Here is a 24,222-nt window from a genome sequence, read left to right as displayed (position 1 = left end):
AAGAACAATATCCTAGGGTAAAAGCACCAAATGGCTTTCCTGTATAAAATCATGTCTCTAAGGCCAGTTTTTCTTCATATTTTTAAATTGGCCAAATATTTAATGCCAGTTATAGGTAAGGATGTAGGAGCCACAGATGCAACTGAACTTTGAGGTTTTTCCCCTTACCAACATTCTAAATTCGCTTACGGGATCTTTGTCACTTACACATGATCCTAAAACATATCTCCCCGAATCCTGTTGGATAGGATTTCTAATGGGCAAGAACAGAGGTTTACACTCATTGGGCCAGATTTATCATGACTCTGACAGCTCACTCCACTTTAACATATGGCTAAAGTCAGTTTTAGCCAAGTCAGATTTGTGATCGGCCCTTTAAGACTGTAATAAATGTGGTTTGACGGTAGCAGTTTATCCGTCAGTAAGCAGCTTTGCAAAAGTCGCACATCTTTACGAAAAAGTTGCACGTTTATATGAAAAAGTCGCATGTTCTATTAAAAAGTCTCATAAGATAAGCATGGTCCTCACTGGAGTGAAATTGCAACTTTTTTGCGACTTTTTAAATAGTCCCAATAGTAAATCTGTCTAGAGATTCATTTACATAAGAAAACACGCCCACTTTCAGAAAACTGTCGAGCATAGTGCGGATCAGAAAAAAGTCGCAAATTTGTGCGCAGTTTTAGCGTTTGCAACTTTTTGGGGACTTTTTCACTCTATTATTCTGACCTGAGCTAATGATGAATCTGGCCCATTATGTTTACAACTGTTTGATGGTGTTTCCTTCAGGACAGTCATCCTTTTCGACAAACCTTCAACTTTACTGACTCTAGAGGTAGTTTCTATTGGTTTATATTCCCAACACTTCAGACTAGTGTTTCTGCACTATCAACAGTTGGTATGGTCACATCTAAACACAATTACCCTAGACTGGCTCAGTTCTAGTCACACAGATGTACTTATCAAACCAAGACCAAAACCAAGTGTCCTATCTGTCATCTGTCATCTGTCTTACAGTCCACTATACTGCAAAAGTCAACTTAGTTGTTCCTGACTTATCTTGATAATATAACACCGTTGGAATTTGATTTTATTGTGATTTGCCCCTTGTACAATATGAAACAAACAATACGACGTGCAAAAACATTATGGCTCTCATAGTCCTGGCACTTGATTACAATATGACACGTAGATCCAATCAGGCTTTTCTTCCAATTCGACAGCAGTGGTAAGGGTACTTTCACACTAGCATTTTTCTTTTCCGGCATAGAGTTCTGTCACAGGGGCTCTATACCGGAAAATAACAGATCGGGCATATCCCCATGCATTCCAAATGAGTAATCCGTTCAGGATGTATTCAGTTCAGTCATTTTGACTGATCAGGCAAAAGAGAAAACCGTAGCATGCGCAGACTGGTAAGGGCTCTTTCACACTTGCGTTCTTTTCTTCCGGCATAGAGTTCCGTCATCGGGGGCTCTATGCCGGAAGAATCCTGATCAGTTTTATCCTAATGCATATGGAGAGAAATCCATTCAGGATGCATCAGGATGTCTTCAGTTCAGGACCGGAACGTTTTTTGGCCGGAGAAAATACCGCAGCATGCTGCGCTTTTTGCTCCGGCCAAAAATCCTGAACACTTGCCGCAAGGCCGGATCCGGAATTAATGCCAATTGAAAGGCATTAATCCGGATCCGGCTTTAAGCTAAACGTTGTTTCGGCGCATTGCCGGATCCGACGTTTAGCTTTTTCTGAATGGTTGCCATGGCTGCCGGGACGCTAAAGTCCTGGCAGCCATGGTAAAGTGTAGTGGGGAGCAGTATACTTACCGTCCGTGCGGCTCCCGGGGCGCTTCAGAGTGACGTCAGGGCGCCCCACGCGCATGGATGACGTGATCGCATGGCACGTCATCCATGCGCATGAGGCACTCTGACGTCATTCTGGAGCGCCCCGGGAGCCGCACGGACTGTAAGTATACTGCTCCCCACTACTACTATGGCAACCAGGACTTTAATAGCGTCCTGGCTGCCATAGTAACACTGAACGCATTTTGAAGACGGATCAGTCTTCAAATGTTTTCAGTTCACTTGCGTTTTTCCGGATCCGGCGTGTAATTCCGGCAAATGGAGTACACGCCGGATCCGGACAACACAAGTGTGAAAGAGCCCTAAAAATTTGAAAAAAGATACAAGACGGATCCGTCTGTCCGCATGACAAGCGGAGAGACAGATCCGTTCTCGCAATGCATTTGTGAGACAGATCCGCATCCGGATGCGTCCCACAAATGCTTTCAGTCACATCCAGATTGGCGGATCCGGCACTGCTTTCCGGATCACACTGCCGCAAGTATAAAAGTAGCCTAAGTCCTCTGAATTGGGAATTCTACTCATCGGGTAAAATTGATGTTACTACTGGGGATTCTGGGTGCAGCAGATTTCATACATAATAAAATTATGCTAGAAATCTCACATTTTCTGACTCAAGTCCACTCATATCTCAATAAGGACTTAGAATGGGTGCAACCTTAGATTGACTGGATTGGTCAGGGACACTTCCAGTTGGCATCATAGGAATAATCTTTGCAGGCACTTCTTTTTTTTTTTTTTTTTCTTAAACCCATTTTATTATTAGGATTCCAGCACGTCAATTGATATACATAGTAATAGTAAGGAATACATTACTGAGGTATACAAATTGTTATTCAGTATAAACATGTTATGCATTTTTGGCTTTTTCAGGACCCCCCTCCTAAAACTCCCAAACCCCCTCCTCCCCCATCCTGTCCTCCCCCCTACTCATCTCAGAAATGGAGAAAGTACCATCTTTCTGTGAAGTGGTATTTGCCGCCTACATGAATAATGCTAACACACAATGTTACAAAGTATGTCAATAAAGATAAATCATATTTTGTATTCAGACATCTCATTTTTCATCTTTCCTGAACTTTAAATAGCTTGTACCAAGGATCTGCTGGGTCCGATAAGCAGGGTGGATAAAAATCTATGATTTAAAAAAAAAAAAAATCAGATTTTTTTTTTATTTAAATCTTTTTTTAATTTTATTGAAATCTGATTTTTTTTAAATATAAAATGCTTTTTGAGGAAAATATATTACCATCCAAAGGTTATTCCATCATGAAATAAATATTTGTTTTTTAATTATGTAGAATAAGGCTGTATATGTTAAATTGTTTGGGTAAATAAATTCCATTAATCCATTCACAATGTTATGCTCTTCTAGAGGTTTTTGTAAGATTGGGCAGTTTCTCTGCCTACAAGATATTATCAGATGCTTGGTTTACTTTTGCAGTTCTCAAAACTGAATTTGACTCAGCAGAGATCACATGCCTCTTCTTCACAGCAAAAATGTTATAACATGAACAGAGTTGAGAAAAATACCTTAATCCTAACTTCTACAAACCTATTAATACAGACTCAACCTAATCAAACTAATATGAAAAGTTATTCTAAAAATCTTCATCTACTTGCATATTATAAGTTATGCCAGCAAGAATTAGTCTTTATGTAGAAAACTATGATTTAAATCAAGCCTTACTGACTAGTGATTTCAATCATGATTTAAATCAGTTTGATTTAAATCAAGTCCATCCTGCCGATAAGCCTAGCTTAAGAAACCATTCTGTACTTGAAAACGGTCTAATAGTCGCAAGAATCTCCTCATTTGAGAAGAAAGTTATCATGTATTTCTTCCATTTATTAAAAAACTGGAGGGTTAATGAGGATTTACAATGTTCTGCTTCTATACGCTCAATTGTTAGACATTTGGTCGTGTGACCTCGATCAGTGGAATAGAGTCAGGTTTGAGCCAATGACTCAAGAGACATCGTTTGGATGCCAATAGTATCACATGTGTTGCTGCTGGTATTATAGTGATAGTTAAATCTCTTACGACATGGAATAATAGTAATTCTGGGTCTGTCAGTATCTTGGTGAGACCTTTTTTGGTTGACCATTAAGACCAGGGATTGCCAGAATAGTTGTACACTTGTGCAAGACCATAAACCATGAGTGACATCTGCGTTAGGTAATTAGCATTTTGGACATTGAGTTATCCTGTCTTCTAATAATTCTACAGTGGCATCTCAGGGCTTATAAAAACCATATATGGCTCTATGGATCAATTTGAAATATTACTCTCTCCAGACTTCGCTACTCATCACTTGCCTGATCAGTGACCACCCCTCCAGTAACTGCTCCGGAAACTGCAGATTCGGGATGTCTTTAAGCCAAGGCCTAAATAACTGGGAGTCTCCTATTTTAGAGGTCAGATCCCTCATAGATCCATATATGGTAGATAGGTCTTTTCTAATGTTGGAGTCTATGAATATGTCAAAGTCGTTAACATTAATCTCTCTCGTCATATTCACTGCCCTAGACAGTAGGAATGCCATGATCTGGTGATTAAGCCAGAAAATTATTAGAGGGTAGCCCATATTGGGACTGAAGTTATAATATCCTTTCTCCTATTGATGCCATAGATGCTTAACTTCCTTCAGTCTCCTTTCTGCCCAATTAGCGAACTGTTTGTTTATTTATTGAGGTTGCTCTAAACAACTGATGCCTCCATAATGACATCTTTTTAGATATCAAAAATGGAAGGTCGTATATTTTTCTAACCGCTTTCCATGTTGCTATTGTGTCCCTCATTAGTATACTATATTTTATTGCGTTAGGTAACAAGGCATATTTAATATGTAGTAAGGTGTCAAGGTTCCAATGTTTAGCCATCTCTTCCTCTAATGGTAACACTGAATAATGTGAGGTTTTAGCTAACCAGTCTAGACAATATCTCATGAGACTGGCTAGATTGTATTTCCTGACATCTGGAAACCTCACAGCACCTTTGTTTTTGTGCTTAGTTAAAGTTGCTAGAGATTATCTGCTCCGCTTAGATTGCCATGTCAGTATGCTTCAGCAGAATAGGGAGTGTTTGCTTGGGATAGAGGAGTTTTCCCATACTCATCATCTTCAATAAATGACACCTGCCCAGGAATGAAATGGGGAAAGGTCCAACAATTTGCACTTACATATTCACTTTAAACCCAGAGTAATTGCCAAATTGCCTGAGAAGATTGAACAGATTGTGGAGGTCTCTCTGGGGATTGGCTAAAAACATCAGCAGATCATCCGCAAACAGTGTGTTTAATTGTATGTTTACCTATTGTTATGCCCTCGATATTCTTATTTTAAGTTACAGCCCTCGAAAGTGGTTCTAGAGCAAGATTGAATAACAAAGGTGATAGTGGGCACCTCTGCGGGGTGCCCTTTTGTAGGGCAAAGGGACGTGAAAGGAAACCTGGGATAGAGATCCTTGCCATTGGGAATGGTATAAGGAAGGAATATATGTTCTGAATTGGCCTGAAAATCCCATGGCATCAAGTACTTCATTCAACCAACCCCAGCTCACATTATCAAATGCTTTTTCTGCATCTATGGCCAGTAAAGCTGGGAATGGGTGAAGGTGGGGGTAGAGTTTTACATTGTCTTGCACTGCCAATACTTCCCTAATATTATACACTGCCGATCTTCCCTGTATAAATCCAACCTGGTGAGGTGTTATCATTTTGGGCATGAACCTGGCCAACCTATCCACCATTATTTTGGACATATACTTAAGATCATTGTCAATAAGAGAAATGGGCCGGTATGAAGAAGCTAGGGTAGAGTACTTACCCTGTTTTGGGAGTACTTTGATAAGTTCCGTATTCATATCAAGTGGTATTATTTGGCCTTGGAGCACCTGATTATATAGGGACGTGAGGACTTTCACTATTTTCGGGGCTAGTATTTTGTAAAATGTATTTGTGTAGCCATCTGTGCCAGGGGCTTTGCCATTACTCGATTGGCTTATAACCTTCTGGACTTCTGCTTCCGTAATGAGATCTCCCTGATTGAAATCCTTCTTTGGGGGTCGCATATAGTTTTTCATAATATTCCCTAAGAAGGTCTAATATATCTTTTGGGTGGTGACATAACTTACTCCATGGGTTCTTTAGCGTAGGGATTATAGCTGGGGGTTTCATTCCTTTTGCTAGGGAGGCTAAAAGTTTGCCCGACTTATTCCCATATTTGATTAAACGTGCTTCCCTCCTTTTTCCGGCTAACTCTTCTTTTATATTAAGACACCTATAATATTCTGTTTTAGTATCAACCCACTTTTGTTTATTTGCGTTGGAAGGGTAAGATTGAAAAGCAGTATAAGTGTTTCTAAGATTGATCGTCAGATCTCTCTATCTCTGTTGTGATTTATTCTTTATGCCTTTTATGTAGGCTATGATGTTCCCTCTCATCACCGCTTTCCCTGCTCTCCAAACTAATTGTGAATCCCCGGAACCTGAATTTCTGTCCCAATATTCTCCCCACCAATGATTCAGCAGCTCCGAAAAATTCTTCAGTAGAAGCCACATCGGAGTGGAATCTCCGCAAGAAATCTGTCCCTTTGGGTATATGTTCTTTTGTTTCCAAAATTACAGGGGAATGGTCTGATATTATCATATCACCTATTTCAATCTGTATTGTTTTCTGAAGGACCGTATCTGTTATTAAAAAAGAATCAAGGCAAGGCGAGGAATTATGCACTGCTGAGAAATGAGTATATTCCCTCCCTTCAGGGTTGAGTTGTCTCCATGCATCAAATAGCCTAGTGTCGGACATTAGTTTGGATAGGGCTGTATCTCTCTGTTTTGCTATTGCGCTGTGGTGGTCTTCCTTGTGTACAATACAATTACTGCATTTATGTCTCCTGCCACTCTTTGCAGGCACATTTTAAACTAATGGAACATACAATTGGGAAAGGTTATTTGCAGACATCATTGAATCTAGTCCAATTCTGGGACCCATAACATGAATGTAGCCCAGTTTGGAAAATCTATAGATAACACACGTATAGATCTTCACAGTCTGCAGATGCATTACCAAATACCAGCCTCCACCATAAGGGGGATTGAATAACTGTGGGGGGGGGCTTCGCTAGAGCACAATAGGGGGATGGAAAAGAAAGGAGCAGAATACACGATGGGAAGGGTTCCCTCTGGAGGAGCACATTCCAGAGGGAAAAGCAAACGGGAAAAGTTAGGCCCCTCTCACACGGGCGAGAATTCCATGCGGGTGCACTGAGTGAGGTGAACGCATTGTATCCGCACTGAATCTGGACCCATTCACCTCAATGGGGCTTTGCACATGAGTGCACAGCCCTATTGACTCGTGTGTTGCGTGAAAATTGAAGCAAGCTCTATATTGTGCGTTTTTCACGCAACGCAGCCCCCATAGAAGTGAATGGGGCTGCGTGAAATTCGCAAGCATCCGCAAGCAAGTCCAGATGCGGTGCGATTTTCACATATTGTTGCTTGGTGACGATCAGGATGGGGACTCTATCTTTATTATTTTTCCCTTATAACATGGTTATAAGTTAAAATAATAGCATTCTTAATACAGAATGCTAAGTAAAATAGGAATGGAGGGGTTAAAAAAAATAAACTCTCCTCATCCACTTGTTCGCGCAGCCTGGCTTGTCTTCATTCTTCTTCTTTGAGGACCTGGGAGAAAAGGACCTTTTGGTGACGTCACTGTGCTCATCACATGGTCCATCGCCGTGGTGATAGACCATGTGATGAGCGCAGTGATGTCACCAAAAGGTCCTTTTCTCCCAGGTCCTCAAAGAAGAAGAATGAAGACAAGCCAGGCTGCATGAACAAGTGGATGAGGCGAGTTAAATTTATTAATTTTTTTTTTTGACCCCTCCATCCCTATTTTACTTATCATTCTGTATTAAGAATGCTATTATTTTCCCTTATAACCATGTTATAAAGGAAAAAACAATAATCTACACAACACAGCTCTGGGTACAAAACATGACAATTTTTCTCATGCACGTGCAAGATGCATTAAAACGCTTTGCACTCGCGTTGAAAAATGATGCATTTTCCCGCAACGCAGCCGTATTTTAGCCGGACCTCACATGCGACGCCAATGTGAAAGAGGCCTTACTGTAGAACTATAAGACACATAATAACCAATGTGAGTTACAGTAGATTTTGAGAAAGGGTGATGGGATGCCACATGGTTACTTTGTTCTCTCTAGGATTCGAAATCCTCCATTTTGAAATAGAAATGCTGCTCATTTCATTTCTCCAACTTAATTCAACTTCTATCAATCACTTTCATAGACAATTTTCACCATAACTTAGCTTGCACCAGCCTTTTATCCTTTAATCAACTTTCCTTTTCCTTCAATACATTTATCCACAAACTTTCATCTCCCACTGCACTTTCCTTCTTATGCAGTTCCGATATGCAGCCTCTAGGGGGAACTCTTACACAATACTATGTATTTTCCGGATAATACCGGATATCTCTGCTATACAATATCACAAAATGCTTTAAACTTTCTAACTGGAACATTTTCCCCTCTTTCTTGCATTATCTGAGACGCTGTTAACATTATATCATTATATCCTGTAACATTAGAATTGCTCCATTTACTTTAATAATATTTTACTAATATTCTTCCCAATAAGGACACATAGTCTTAAAAATATGCAACCGTTATCAACCCTTCGGGACTCGTATAGTTTTAAAAAATATCCAAGCAATACTTATCCTACAGAACTCACAGTTTTAAAGATAATCGGCTGCTATCTAAACTGATTAGGGTACACACATTACTATTTATCCTTCCTAATCTGGAAACCACAAAAATATTTTAACCTAGATTCTTCCTAACCGGGAAACCACAAAAAAAAAAAAAAAAATTCATACAATTTAGGGGAACTTAAAAACGACAATCTAGATTCTTCTGATTAGGGAATACAATCTCACTGGGATCCAGTTCTACATCACGGATATTAAGCTGTCCACTGTCTACCAATTTCCACTTCGTTCCAGCACATCCTACCACACAAAGTAGTAATATTTAATTGAGTTATTTCATTCTAAAGGACAGATCAGCCATAATTCGAACCCTTCTATCGTAATAACACAAATTCAACTCTTGAGAATCCACTTGGGCAAAAGGCTCAGCGCAGGTATGTAAGAAATAAAGCTTACTTACCTTGCTGCAGCATGTGACCTCGTCTGATGGTTTTGTGCAAGTCCTCTCGTGGCATTTAAATCAGAAGCTACGCAAACTGTCTGCCCACCCAGGGACGCCAAAATGTTATCGCAATTCATGCGATTCTCATCTTCTTTGTGTGGTGCCAAATCAATTAGAAGTATAAGTATGTACGTACCATACTGCTTTCATAATGAAACCAGACACACACATTGGTTACATAAAAGCATCTTCTCATCCCCCTGAGGGGAGCTTTATTCAAGATACATTCACTTAACTAGTAGACATGATATCACAAAAGGGGTGTTCCTTAAGAAAAGACACAAACATTTGGCTCTTTGACAAAATGGGAGTAGTTAGCTAATTTTATCCCTGGGATTCATTGGCACATTCAAAAATGACAATCTAACTCCCCCTCCCCCAGTGACCTTAACCCCTTAGGAATGCATAACGTAGCGGTACGGCATGTTTCCCGAGTCCTTAAGGACCCATGACATACCGGTACATCATGAGTTTAAAATAAGATTGCGGCGCTGCTGGGGTTAATCCGAACGGGATGCCGGCTGAAGTTATTAAGCCGGCATCCTGTCACAATGCCGGGGGGGGGGGGGGGGGGGGGTCATGTGAATCGGCGATTGCAGCAAACCGCAGGTCAATTCAGACCTGCGGTTTGCTGCACTTTCAGACGATTCTGATCCCCCCGGTCAGATCAAACTTTAAAATGCCCCAAATAAAGTTTTATTAACCCCCCCCTGCACCCCTGAATGATATTATGTGGGCAGATGGTTCAGGGGGGGTGTTGCGGGAGGCGGGCGGTGCGGCAGGCGGGATCGCAATCCCCCGCCCGCCTCCCCTTGAATAATCGTTGGTGGTTAGTGGGTATACCAGAACATTGCTGACACCCTGGTATAAACAGCTGACATTGGTGATGCAATGTCAGCCGTTTAACCCTTTCCATACCGCGGTCCGTACGGACCGCTGTATGGAAAAGGTTAACAGCTCAGAGAGCACCCTCCCTCTCCCATCGGGGGGCTGTGCCTTTGCAGCCCCCCGATGGAGAGGGAGAGAGCCCCCAGACAGCCCCCGACAGCCCCGTCCTTACCCTTCCCCGTCTGCGAAGTTGTGGCTACAAATGAGCAGACGGGGAAGGTTCCCATGGCAACAGGACGCCTTCTCAGGCATCCTGCTGTCCATGGTGCTGAACAGATCTGTGCTAAAGGCATAGATCTGTTCAGACAAAGTGTAAGTAAAATACAGTACAGTACCCTATATAGTGTACTGTACTGTATTATACAGACATCAGACCCACTGGATCTTCAAGTACCAAGTGGGTCTGGGTCAAAAATGTTAAAAAAAAAAGTTAAGATAAAAAAAACACATTTATCACTGAATAAAAATAAAAGAAATAAGATACACTACACATATTAGGTATCGCCGCGTCCGTAACGACCTGATCTATAAAACGGTCATGTTACTTTCCCCGCACAGTGAACGCCATAAAACTAAAAAAATAAAAACTATGAGAAAATTGAAATTTTGCCCACCTTACTTCCCAAAAAAGGTAATAAAAGTGATCAAAAAAAGTTGCATGTACGCCAAAATAGTACCAATCAAACAGTCATCTCATCCCACAAAAATCCTACTCTACCCAAGATAATCGCCCAAAAACTGAAAAAACTAGGACTATGGAAACACTAAAACATTATTTTTTTTGTTTCAAAAATGAAATCGTTGTGTAAAACTTAAAGAAATAAAAAAAAGTATACATATTAGGTATCGACGCGTCCGCATTGACCGGTTCTATAGAAATATCGCATGACCTAACCCCTCAGGTGACCACCGTAAAAAAAAAAAAAAAAAAAACGTGTAAAAAAAAAAGCAATTTTTGGACATTTTTATGTCACAAAAAGTGTAATAGCAAGCGATCAAAAAGTCATATGCACCCCAATATAGTGCCAATCAAACCGTCATCTCATCCTGCAAAAAATCAGACCCTACTTAAGATAATCGCCCAAAAACTGAAAAAACGATGGCTCTTAGACTATGGAGACACTAAAACATTTTTTTTGTTTTAAAAATGAAATCATTGTGTAAAACTTACTTAAATAAAAAAAATTGTATATACGCCGCGTCCGTGACAACCTGCTCTATAAAATTGCCACATGATCTAACCTATCAGATGAATGTTGTAAATAAAAAAATAAAAAACGTGTCAAAAAAGCTATTTCTTGTTACCTTGGCGCACAAAAAGTGTAATATAGAGCAACCAAAAATTAGTACCCAAAAAACTGCCATCCCACCGCGTAGTTTCTAAAATGGGATCCATTTTTTGGAGTTTCTACTCTAGCGGTGCATCAGGGGGGCTTCAAATGGGACATGGTGTCAAAAAAAACAGTCCAGCAAAATCTGCTTTCCAAAAACCGTATGGCATTCCTTTCCTTCTGCGCCTTGCCATGTGCCCGTACAGCAGTTTACGACCACATATGGGGTGTTTCTGTAAACTACAGAATCAGGGCCATAAATATTGAGTTTTGTTTGGCCGTAAACCCTTGCTTTGTAACTGGAAAATCTGCCAAAAAAGTGAAATTTTGAAATTGGATCTCTATTTTCCATTAAATCTTGTGCAACACCTAAAGGGTTAACAAAGTTTGTGAAATCAGTTTTAAATACCTTGAGGGGTGTAGTTTCTTAGATGGGGTCACTTTTATGGAGTTTCTACTCTAGGGGTGCATCAGGGGGGCTTCAAATGGGACATGGTGTAAAAAAAACAGTCCAGCAAAATCTGGCTTCCAAAAACCATACAGCGCACCTGTCCCTCTACGCCCTACTGTGTGCCCGTACAGTAGTTTATGGCCACATATGGGGTGTTTCTGTAAACGGCAGAGTCAGGGCAATAAAGATGCAGTCTTGTTTGGCTGTTAACCATTGCTTTGTTAGTGGAAAAAATGGGTTAAAATGGAAAATTAGGCAAAAAAATTAAATTCTCAAATTTCATCCCCATTTGGCAATAACTCTTGTGCAACACCTAAAGGGTTAACGAAGTTTGTAAAATCAGTTTTGAATACCTTGAGGGGTGTAGTTTATAGAAAGGGGTCTTTTATGGGCGGTTTCTATCATGTAAGCCTCGCAAAGTGACTTCAGACCTGTAGTGGTCCCTAAAAATTGTTTTTTTTGTAAATTTGTGAAAAATTTCAAGATTTGCTTGTAAACTTCTAAGCCTTGTAACATCCCAAAAAAATAAAATATCATTCCCAAAATAATTCAAACATGAAGTAGACATATGGGGAATGTAAAGTCATCACCATTTTTTGGGGTATTACTATGTATTACAGAAGTAGAGAAACTGAAACTTTGAAATTTGGTAATTTTTCCACATTTTTGGTAAATTAGGTATTTTTCTATGCAAAAAAAAAATATTTTTTTTACTTAATTTTACCAGTGTCATGAAGTACAATATGTGAAGAAAAAACAATCTCAGAATGGCCTGGATAAGTCAAAGTGTTTTAAAGTTATCAGCACTTAAAGGGACACTGGTCAGATTTGCAAAAAATGGCCAAGTCCTTAGGGTGAAATAGGGCTGAGTCCTTAAGGGGTTAAGACACAGAAATGCACATGAGGCTCACACATCTGGGTTGCTGCCATCTTGTGGACACAAAAGAGTAATACAGTACATATACAGTACAGACCAAAAGTTTGGACACACCACCTCATTCAAAGAGTTTTCTTTATTTTAATGACTATGAAAATTGTAGATTCACACTGAAGGCTTCGAAACTATGAATTAACACATGTGGAATTATATACATAACAAAAAAGTATGAAGCAACTGAAAATGTCATATTCTAGGTTCTTCAAAGTAGCCACCTTTTGCTTTGATTGCTTTGCACACTCTTGGCATTCTCTTGATGAGCTTCAAGAGGTAGTCACCTGAAATGGTCTTCCAACAGTCTTGAAGGAGTTCCCAGAGATGCTTAGCACTTGTTGGCCCTTTTGCCTTCACTCTGCGGTCCAGCGCACCCCAGACCATCTCGATTGGGTTCAGGTCCGGTGACTGTGGAGGCCAAGTCATCTGGCGCAGCACCCCATCACTCTCCTTCATGGTCAAGTAGCCCTTAAACAGCCTGGAGGTGTGTTTGGGGTCATTGTCCTGTTGAAAAATAAATGATGGTCCAACTAAACGCAAACCGGATGGAATAGCATGCCGCTGCAAGATGCTGTGGTAGCCATGCTGGTTCAGTATGGCTTCAATTTTGAATAAATCCCCAACAGTGTCACCAGCAAAGCACCCCCACACCATCACACCTCCTCCTCCATGCTTCATGGTGGGAATTAGGCATTTAGAGTCCATCCGTTCACCTTTTCTGCGCCGCACAAAGACACTGTGGTTGGAACCAAAGATCTCAAATTTGGACTCGTCAGACCAAAGCACAGATTTCCACTGGTCTAATGTCCATTCCTTGTGTTCTTTAGCCCAGACAAGTCTCTTCTGCTTGTTGCCTGTCCCTAGCAGTGGTTTCCTAGCAGATATTCTACCATGAAGGCCTGATTCACACAGTCTCCTCTTAACAGTTGTTCTAGAGAGGTGTCTGCTGCTAGAACTCTGTGTGGCATTGACCTGGTCTCCAATCTGAGCTGCTGTTAACCTGCGATTTCTGAGGCTGGTGACTCGGATGAACTTATCCTCCGCAGCAGAGGTGACTCTTGGTCTTCCTTTCCTGGGGCTGTCCGCATGTGAGCCAGTTTCTTTGTAGTGCTTGATGGTTTTTGTGACTGCACTTGGGGACACTTTCAAAGTTTTCCCAATTTTTCGGACTGACTGACCGTCATTTCTTAAAGTAAGGATGGCCACTCGTTTTTCTTTACTTAGCTGCTTTTTTCTTGCCATAATACAAACTCTAACAGTCTATTCAGTAGGACTATGAGCTGTGTATCCACCTGACTTCTCCACAACGCAACTGATGGTCCCAACCCCATTTACAACGGCAAGAAATCCCACTTATTAAACCTGACAGAGCACACCTGTGAAGTGACAACCATTTCAGGTGACTACCTCTTGAAGATCATTAAGAGAATGCCAAGAGTGAACAAAGCAGTAATCAAAGAAAAAGATGGCTACTTTGAAGAACCTAGAATATGATATATTTTCAGTTTCATACTTTTTTGTTATGTATATAATTCCACATGTGTTAATTCATAGTTTTGATGCCTTCAGTGTGAATCTACAATTTTCATAGTCATGAAAATAAAGAAAACTCTTTGAGAAGGTGTGTCCAAACTTTTGGTCTGTACTGTATATAGAGAAATAAAACCTATCTCTCTCACATGTGTTGTTCCTGTGTTTACATGGGTTTCCCAGGTATTCTGTTTTTCTTTCACACTCCTGCTGATCATTTTGTTTGAGAAGGCACTGGTGCTCACATCAGTATAAAAGCCAATAAAAGAATTAGCAATTTTTTAGGTCCATGATTAGTCTGCACAATCAAGACTTAGACAGTGCCAGTGAATGAGGCAATACAGCTTTTCGGATTTGGAAAAATTGCAACTTGTCCCATGTGGTCCATGTTTATGGACAAGAACAACCCGCGTCAATGTGCAGTCAGATTTCCTGCACACAATGCAGCTGCACATAATTTATCAAGAATTTCTTTTTAGTGTCAGTCTTAATCTCAAGTTCGGTGGTGCGATATGTGCCAAAATTACCACTTTATAATATCAAATCATAAATCCCATAGAAGTGAATTGGGCTGAGTGCAATACCAAGCACAACTGCTATACAGTGTACAGCTCTGTGCCTGGTAAGCTGCTGTGCTCACAGGAGCGCTGTGCCTTCTGAAACAGCTGATGAGAGGTGATACCTGGTGTCAGACTCCCACCAATCAGATACTGATTACTTATCCTGAGGATAGAGAATTTATATATGTAGAGTAGCACAACAGTACCTTTGTATGGGACTCTAGGAATGCATCAGCCAATCCAAGGCCCCAGATCCACAGGGGTCAGTACGATAAAGTCCAAAAAAAGGCGATGGCAGCATCTCCAATCCAGCAAGGTTTATTCACAAGTGGTGCATGAGACAGTACAAGAGGTCCAAGAATGCAACGTTTCGGCTACATGGTAGCCTTTTTCCTCTACTTATGAAGTGTAAAACAGGAGTATATAAAGCACATTCGATCCCTCCTCCCATACCATTATGCCAATAGAATAGTTAATTACACCTTGTTAACACATGTGTTAAATACATCCATCAATGGCCAATGTTTGCGCCGTAATAGTCATCACTGGCCACCAATCAGTAAAAACCCCATTACCTCCGGATGGATGGCTGCAGCTGGAAACCCCACATTGTGTACATATGTGTCATTTTGGCGTTTTTCTATTCATAATTCGCATGCTCACTGAGTTTCTGAGTCTCCCACCTCCAAAGCTGTGACGGCTCCTCGTCATGTGCTTCAATACAGATCACATGATCACAAATGCTCCAGTCCACTTGACTTCACCAGGAACCTCCTAGTATTAGAGGCGTCTCACCATAGAGACCTGCCTCTTTGTGCAATATATCCACCGATTCACCCAAACAATATATCTAGCGGGTGTCCCGGCATATTGATCATTACAGGATGGCTATTCAATCTAATGGAAATGTAAAACAAACCCTAAACTTGTGTTTCTTGGTAATCACTAAATTCATATCATGCTTGATGGGGATCCAGCCTTCACTAATTAAAACACAAATACAAAATTAGAAAAAGACATATTAAAAACAAACTTCAAAGATAATACCTTCATTATACACTGTTATGACTGAATAACATTATTCAATACTACTTACATTAAATTCCATATGGTTGCAACATTTTCTAAGTAAAAATCCACTTACGTAAGTTCCTTCTTCCTGAGTATTGCTTCTCTATCTCCTCCTCTCCTCAATATTCCTACAGAGTCAATCACGCAAAATCTAAGTTGCTTAATTGAATGTCCACTCTCCACAAAGTTTTTAGCCACTGGTTTAGCCATCTTTTTGCTGATGGTACTTTTGTGTTTGTTTATTCTCTCCCTGATCTGCATAGTTGTCTTGCCAACGTAAATTCGAAAACAGGGACACTGGATCAAGTGGATCACATCCCGTGATCTGCATGTATAGTAGCCATTGGTCTTAAATATTTGCCCAGTATATGGATGTCCAAAGGTATTCCCTTTAGGCATCATGGACACGACCGTGCCATTTTCTGCAGTCCGCAAACCGCGGTTCCGCCTGTGTGCCTTCTGCAATTTGCAGAACGGAATGGGCGGACCATTGTAGACATGCCTATTCTGATGCGGACCATAACTATGGTCGTGTGCATGAGGCCTTAATCATATTGCCACAATTACAACAGCCTAAGGATGGAAAATTGCCTAACTTACGTGGGGCTAAATATCGTTGTCTATCCACCTGTACACTACCCACATCTGATTTTACCAATCTGTCTCATAAATTAGATTGTCTTTTTATATGTCATCAGGGGTTGTACTTGAAATTCCTTCATTGAGGGTAGACCTTTTTGTAAAATGTGCCATTCTTTTTTCAAAATTTGTGCTATTTGGCAACTGAGTATCATAAGTGGTAACAAATATTGTATTTGTATTTCACAAACTTTAGGGTTCACTTATAGGGTAGTTTCCCTCGCTGTTTTAATCACTCTGTAGTAATCTATGTGGATAACCCCTATTAAACTTATTGCACATTTCATCTATTCTCAAGATGGATCGTTGTTCATCCAATACTACCCTCCTCACTCTAAGTAATCTAATCTCCATTAGATTGCATAGCCGTCCTGTAATGTTCAATATGCCGGGACAGTAGAAAATGTGATAATGTTCTACATGTAAGAATCAATGTTAAGGCCAGCGATCATCTGCCATGTGGTCACTGCAGCAGGACAGTTACCACTGGAGTGTCAGCTCTGGAATGATGGAAGGATTTAACATGCAAGTATGGGTTAATGTTTTCATTTATCACGTTCTTTATTGTTTTGCTAAATTATAAAACTCCCCCCAAAAAGCTTCATGCACACAGCAGAGCGCAACTTTGCCCATATTATTCCTGATAGAGGAAGAGGGCATACACAAGTTTGCTCATAGGACCAACCATTCCTAGTTACATCTTTGTGATATAAGCTGTATTGCAAAGGCTGAAAAACGCTTTTTCCCCCTCCACGCTGATTGTTAAAACTTCACCTCCTTTATTGTTTAACATTAGTACCTAAATCTACCAACTTAATGAGAACCTAAACGTTAAAACTTTCAGGGTGAGCTATTGGTCGCTCACTGAGATTCTGTATACTCTTGAATAGCGTCTGTGGCTGCCCGCTTCCACAGGCGCTTATATTAATTCGCTCTACTATCTATATTGATACAATTACGCTCACTACCTGGGCTAAAAACATAACTCAGAATCTGTCCTCCCCCCCCGACATGTTTCGCCAAGTAACCTGCGTCTTGAGGGGCTGGGCAGTCTATGAATCCAAGCTAGCGAGGACTGAATCTTTTAATCCCTGTTTGCGACATCATTCCTAATAGGCTAGTACTGATCGCTGTACCTTAGCAATCCCCCCCCCTTGTCTATCTATTCTTTTTTCTTATTGGTTGATCCTTAGTGATGCTAAGTTCGCGTTCTCTCCCGCAAGGTCTCGCGCCAGAACTTGAGATATTCCTCATGCGCATGTTCGCGAACTTTGTCAAAATCATCTTTCTTTTTCTTTGCGCATGCGCCAGGTCTTGAAACATTTTCTGCCTCCCTTTGCCTGTTGCGCATGTGTTGGGACTTAATCTCTCTTCCTCTGGGATCGACTTCTAATGTGCATGTTCTTAAACTTGGTATGATAGTGATTTATTTGTTCCTACTGCACGTGCGCTTGGACTTAGCTTTTCTTTCCACTTTTTCAAGCGCATCCTTGTGAACTTATCACACTAGGTTCACGCTCTCTACTATGCGCTCTCGCACATGTGCTAGAACTTAGGACATCTCACCTATTCCATTCGTTGCGCCCGTTCTTGAACTTTGAGTGATATCCTTATCACTACCGCGCTTGCGTTAGGACTTAGACTTAGTTGCCTGGTTGTTTGCAAGACGCATTCTTGCGAAGTCGTCTCTACCGCTTTTTTACTAATGCGCATGTTCTTGAACCTAGTGTGATGATGTGATTTTCTTATCACTACTGCGCTTGCGTTAGGACTTAGATTTTCTTGCCTAGTTATTTCCAGGCACCTTTCTACAAACTATCTTCTAATGCGTAAGTTTTGGAATGCAGTGTAATAATATGATTATCCTATCACTACCGTCTTGCACTAGAACCAGGGACAGAACATTGCTGCTAAATGTATCAAAATAATTATTGACTAAAGCCCATTAGTTAAAAATGGTATCACTTTGGCTTCATACACCATTGACAACCTATTATGATCCTTTGAACGATAGGAGTCCTCTCTTTATTTCTCATTCTATTATGTTTAACTATTTTCTCCAACAGATTATATCCTTCCACTTTATTCGTTTTACTTTGTTGTCTGTCATATACATATTGGGCCTGAGAGATCTTAATGACGGGTTCATCTACTCTTCATTTATATAAAAGATCGCTCATTCCCAATATGTATATGACAGACAAAGTGGAAGGATATAATCTGTTGGAGAAAATAGTTAAACATAGGAGTCCATTCTTTATTTCTCATTCTATTATGTTTAACTATTTTCTCCAACAGATTATATACTTCCCTGATTTCATCATAAAAAAAAAAAAAGAATAAACACACACATTAGGTATCACCGCGTCCGTAACATCCAGCTCTATAAATATATCACATGATCCACCCCGTCCGATAAACACCATAAAAAAAAAAAAAAAAACGGTGTCAAAAAAAGCTATAGCTCTCAGAACATGGAGACACTAAAACATCATTTTTTTTGTTTCAAATATGCTATAGTATTAAAGAGAAATAACCCCTGAGGTGAACACTGTAAAAATACTGTAAAAGTGGGAGGAAAATGTCAGTGCGTCTTATGGGGCGAATGCACTGTTTACACTGATACACCACCGACTGCATGCTGCACAGCGCGGAGGGGCTGGGGGCTGGCCTCTAGTTTAGCTCCGCCCACTTTATGAATGAAGCAGGCGGCGCAGGCACGTCACGTAGTGAGTTCGCTGCCAGTGCCCGCCCAGCCCTCCTGCCTGCTATGCTCGTAAGTACAGGCTGCTGGATCGAACATATCTATAGTTAAACATTGCCTGCAGTTACCGTAGATACGATTAGTACAGAGAGCGGGCTCCGATGCAATAGAATACAATGACTGCACAGTGCATCATCCACAGACCCCCATAACAGTGCATCATCCACAGATCCCCCATAATAGTGTCATTCACAGGCTACCATTAGTTCAAAGCCCACCAAAAGCACACCTTTTGTTTCAAAATATATTTTTTCTTATTTTCCTCCTCAAAAACCTAGGTGCGTCTTATGGGCCGGTGCGTCTTATAGGGTGAAAAGTACGGTAAACTGTATTAAAAAAATAATAATTGCATCACTAAAATTGCAACACCAAGCGATCAAAAAGGCATATGCCCCCCCCCCCCCAAATAGTACCAAGAAAACAGTCACCTTATCCTGCAAAAAATGAGATAGATCCTACTTAAGACAATCTGTCAAAAAATAAAAAAGCTATGGCTCTCAGACTATGGAAACACTAAAACATATTTTTTTTTCTAGAAATGCTATTATTGTGTTAAACTTTAAGAAAAAGTATACAAATTAGGTATTGCCATGTCCATAACGATCTGCTCTATAAAAATATCACATGACCTAACCCCTCAGGTGACCACTGTAAAAATAAATAAATAACTGCCAAAATTACCAATTTTTTGGTCACCTTGCCCCATAAAGTGTAATAATGAATGATCAAAAAATCATATGTACCCAAAAATGGTAGCAATAAAAAAACGTCAACTCTTCCTGCAAAAAATGAGCGTTTAGAAAATAGACACAAAAACATAATTTATTTTCAGAAATGCTTTATTATGTAAAACTAAAACAAACAAAGTAGACATATTTGATATCATTGCGTCCGTAACAACCTGCTCTATAAAAATAGCACATGATCTAACCTGTCAGATGAATGTTGTAAAAAATAAAAATGGTGCCAAAACAGCCATTTTTGGGTTACCTTGCCTTACAAAACACGTAATATACAGGTCCTTCTAAAAAAATTAGCATATTGTGATAAAGTTCATTATTTTCTGTAATGTACTGATAAACATTAGACTTTCATATATTTTAGATTCATTACACACCAACTGAAGTAGTTCAAGCCTTTTATTGTTTTAATATTGATGATTTTGGCATACAGCTCATGAAAACCCAAAATTCCTATCTAAAAAAATTAGCATATCGTGAAAAGATTCTCTAAACGAGCTATTAACCTAATCATCTGAATCAACTAATTAACTCTAAACACCTGCAAAAGATTCCTGAGGCTTTTAAAAAGTCCCAGTCTGGTTCATTACTCAAAACGGCAATCCATGGGTAAGACTGCTGACCTGACTGCTGTCCAGAAGGCCATCATTGACCCCCTCAAGCAAGAGGGTAAGACACAGAAAGAAATTTCTGAAGGAATAGGCTGTTCCCAGAGTGCTGTATCAAGGTACCTCAGTGGGAAGTCTGTGGGAAGGAAAAAGTGTGGCAGAAAACGCTGCACAACGAGAAGAGGTGACCGGACCCTGAGGAAGATTGTGGAGAAGGACCGATTCCAGACCTTGGGGGACCTGCGGAAGCAGTGGACTGAGTCTGGAGTAGAAACATCCAGAGCCCCCGTGTACAGGCGTGTGCAGGAAATGGGATACAGGTGCCGCATTCCCCAGAAACAGCGGCAGAAGCGCCTGACCTGGGCTACAGAGAAGCAGCCCTGGACTGTTGCATGTCATTCGGAAATCAAGGTGCCAGAGTCTGGAGGAAGACTGGGGAGAGGGAAATGCCAAAATGCCTGAAGTCCAGTGTCAAGTCCCCACAGTCAGTGATGGTCTGGGGTGCCATGTCAGCTGCTGGTGTTGGTCCACGGTGTTTTATCAAGGGCAGGGTCAATGCAGCTAGCTATCAGGAGATTTTGGAGCACTTCATGCTTCCATCTGCTGAAAAGCTTTATGGAGATGAAGATGTCATTTTTCAGCACGACCTGGCACCTGCTCACAGTGCCAAAACCACTGGCAAATGGTTTACTGACCATGGTATTAATGTGCTCAATTGGCCTGCCAACTCTCCTGACCTGAACCCAATAGAGAATCTGTGGGATATTGGGAAGAGAAAGTTGAGAGACGCAAGACCCAACACTCTGGATGAGCTTAAGGCCGCTATCGAAGCCTCCTGGGCCTCCATAACACCTCAGCAGTGCCACAGGCTGATTGCCTCCATGCCACGCCGCATTGAAGCAGTCATTTCTGCAAAAGGATTCCCGACCAAGTATTGAGTGCATAACTGAACATAATTATTTGAAGGTTGACTTTTTTTGTATTAAAAACACTTTTCTTTTATTCGTCGGATGAAATATGCTAATTTTTAGAGATAGGAATTTTGGGTTTTCATGAACTGTATGCCAAAATCATCAATATTAAAACAATAAAAGGCTTGAACTACTTCAGTTGTGTGTAATGAATCTAAAATATATAAAAGTCTAATGTTTATCAGAACATTACAGAAAATAATGAACTTTATCATAATATGCAAATTTTTTTAGAAGGACCTGTAGAGCAATTAAAAATCATATGTACCCCAAAATAATACGCATAAAACTGTCACCTTATCCCATAGTTTCCAAAATGGCGTCACTTTTGGGAGTTTCTATTGTAGGGGTGCATCAGGGGGTGCTTCAAATGGGACATGGTGTCTAAAAGCCAGTCCAGCAAAATCTGCCTTCCAAAAACCATATGAAGTTCCTTTCCTTCTGTGCCCTGCCGTATGCCCTTACATCAGTTTACAACCACATGTGGGATGTTTCTGTAAACCGCAGAATCAGGGTAATAGAGTTTTGTTTGGCTGTTACACCTTGATGTGTTAAATAAATAAATGGATTAAAATGGAAAATCTGCCAAAAAAGTGAAATTTAGAAATTTCATCTCCATTTTCCTTTAATTCTTGTGGAACACCTCAAGGGTTAAAAAAGTTTGTAAAATTAGTTTTGAGTAGCTTGAGAGTGTAGTTTCTACAATGGGGTCATTTATGGGGGGTTTCCGCTATGTAAGCCCCACCAAGTGACTTCAGAACTGAACTGGTCCTTAAAAAGAGGGTTTTGGAAATTTTCCTAAAAATTTAAGAATTGCTTCAAAAATTCTAAGCCTTCTAACATCCTAAAAAAATAAAATGACATTTACAAAATGATGCCAACATAAAGTAGACATACAGGGAATGTAAAGTAATAAATATTTTATGAGGTATCACTTACTCAATTTTCTTTTTGTAAATTTGTGATTTTTTTTCATAAATATAGGTGACATATATTGACTCAAATTTATGACTATCATGAAGTACAACGTGTCACGAGAGAACAGTCTCAGAATGGCTTGGATAAATAAGTGTTCCAAAGTGACACATGTCGGATTTGCACAAAATGGCCTGGGCAGGAAGGTGAAAACTGGCCCGGGGTAGAAAGGGGTAATAAAACCCCAACAAAAAACATTAATTTGTTAGACATCTGGGTCATTGCACTTCCGTTGTCTTGGGAGTGATTGTCTTATGTGTACTGGGAAACTGAGTAGGGCACTGGGGCTCTTTTGCTTATGGCCCTATTAGATGTGTGCACACCCTGCTTTCTATTCATTGTTTCATGGATTTTCTTTTTTACAGTGGATCATCACTTAATCTTTACCCTGCAGATAATGTTAATTCCTTCTAATAGGAATTATTGATTTTGAGTTTGAAATATTTTGTATGATGCTTAGGCTGCTTCCACATCTCCGGTGAAAATCTCTGCCTGAACAGCCTGCCAGATAAGTTTATGCTGAAATTTATGCCAAAACAGCCGGCCTTATCAGACATGCCTGAGATGTGAAAGTAGCCTAAACCGGTTTGTATACCTAGTGAGTTCAGTTAAGGGTTTTAACAGCAAGACACTTTCTGATGTAGACAAACTAACTGCCGTGTCACTTGTGTTCTTTAGCGTCCAATCACTTCCATCTGTTGGGGCCACAGAGATTCTCGCCTCTTCCTGGCTTCTGGTCCAGCACTTTATGTTGTTCGGGTGGAGCACAAAGTCGCTAATTTGCAACTTCTCTGCCAGCAATCAATTGCCAGCTCTCTCCGTGATGACAAAGATATCGTCAAACTCTCCCTGCCTCCTCGTCTCTGCTCTTATCTCACCACCGCCTTTATGTCTACCATTAAGGTAATTCTGAATGTTTACCTGCTTGGCTGCCCTCTAGTTTAAGTAGAAAATAAATGAAATGTCTTCATGCTTTTTCCTTTTAGTCGTCACCAGTGTGATTTTCTCTCCGTAATATAAGAAGAACCACCAGGTTGGAAATAGTCTAAAAAGTTCCTGATATATTGTAATAATTATATTTGCTAAAAATAATTTACTTTACTAATTAGATTTGTGGTTACATACAGGTTCTTGTAAGAGATCCTCTTTAGCTGGTCACTGTATAACTGTCTCCTGTGATATAAGTCAGTTTTCTGTCTTTATTTCCTCTGTTCTCACCCTTTCCACCCCCAAAATGTGATGACTGTTGAATTACTGTTTATAAATATTTCATTGTCTCTTTTATTAAAGGGATTGTCCAACAGATATATATTTTTCATAGGATTAGAATGGCATAACAAGTGAAACTCACCTCATTAATCCCTCACCACTCCCGTTCTAATGCTTATAAAGTTGGCCTCTAGTCTCCACTTCCTGATCCTGCTGGTCCTGCCTTGACACACAGGAAATACATACTCAGCTAGTCATTGGCTGCAGAGGTAACCTGGCTGGGCGTCGATTTTCCTGCATTTTGAGAGGGAACGGGAAGCGGAGAACCTTGGGGACCAGGCACTGCAATGGAGGATTGTTGAGGCGCATATCTTATGTTTTGTTTTGTTTTTTCCTTTTCTTTACGCAATTCTGACCCAATTTTAAAAAATCAGCTACACAACCCCTTT

At 40.3% G+C, this 24,222-nt stretch overlaps 1 protein-coding gene across 3 annotated transcripts in view; it reads left to right on the top strand.

Moving 5' to 3' along the window:
- Positions 1-24,222, top strand: part of TULP4 (TUB like protein 4) — a 379,716-nt gene that overhangs the window by 325,386 nt on the left and 30,108 nt on the right. For all 3 annotated transcript variants that reach the window (XM_044288804.1, XM_044288805.1, XM_044288806.1), the window contains one exon: positions 23,243-23,467. In XM_044288804.1, the coding sequence (XP_044144739.1) occupies positions 23,243-23,467 (225 nt within the window). The remainder of the gene's footprint in view (positions 1-23,242; positions 23,468-24,222) is intronic.

Source organism: Bufo gargarizans, chromosome 4 (genome assembly GCF_014858855.1).
Source record: "Bufo gargarizans isolate SCDJY-AF-19 chromosome 4, ASM1485885v1, whole genome shotgun sequence".
NCBI classification, from domain to species: Eukaryota; Metazoa; Chordata; class Amphibia; order Anura; family Bufonidae; genus Bufo; species Bufo gargarizans.
The sequence above is the reverse complement of the archived record's forward strand: the minus strand, read 5'-3'. Positions and strand labels throughout refer to the sequence as shown.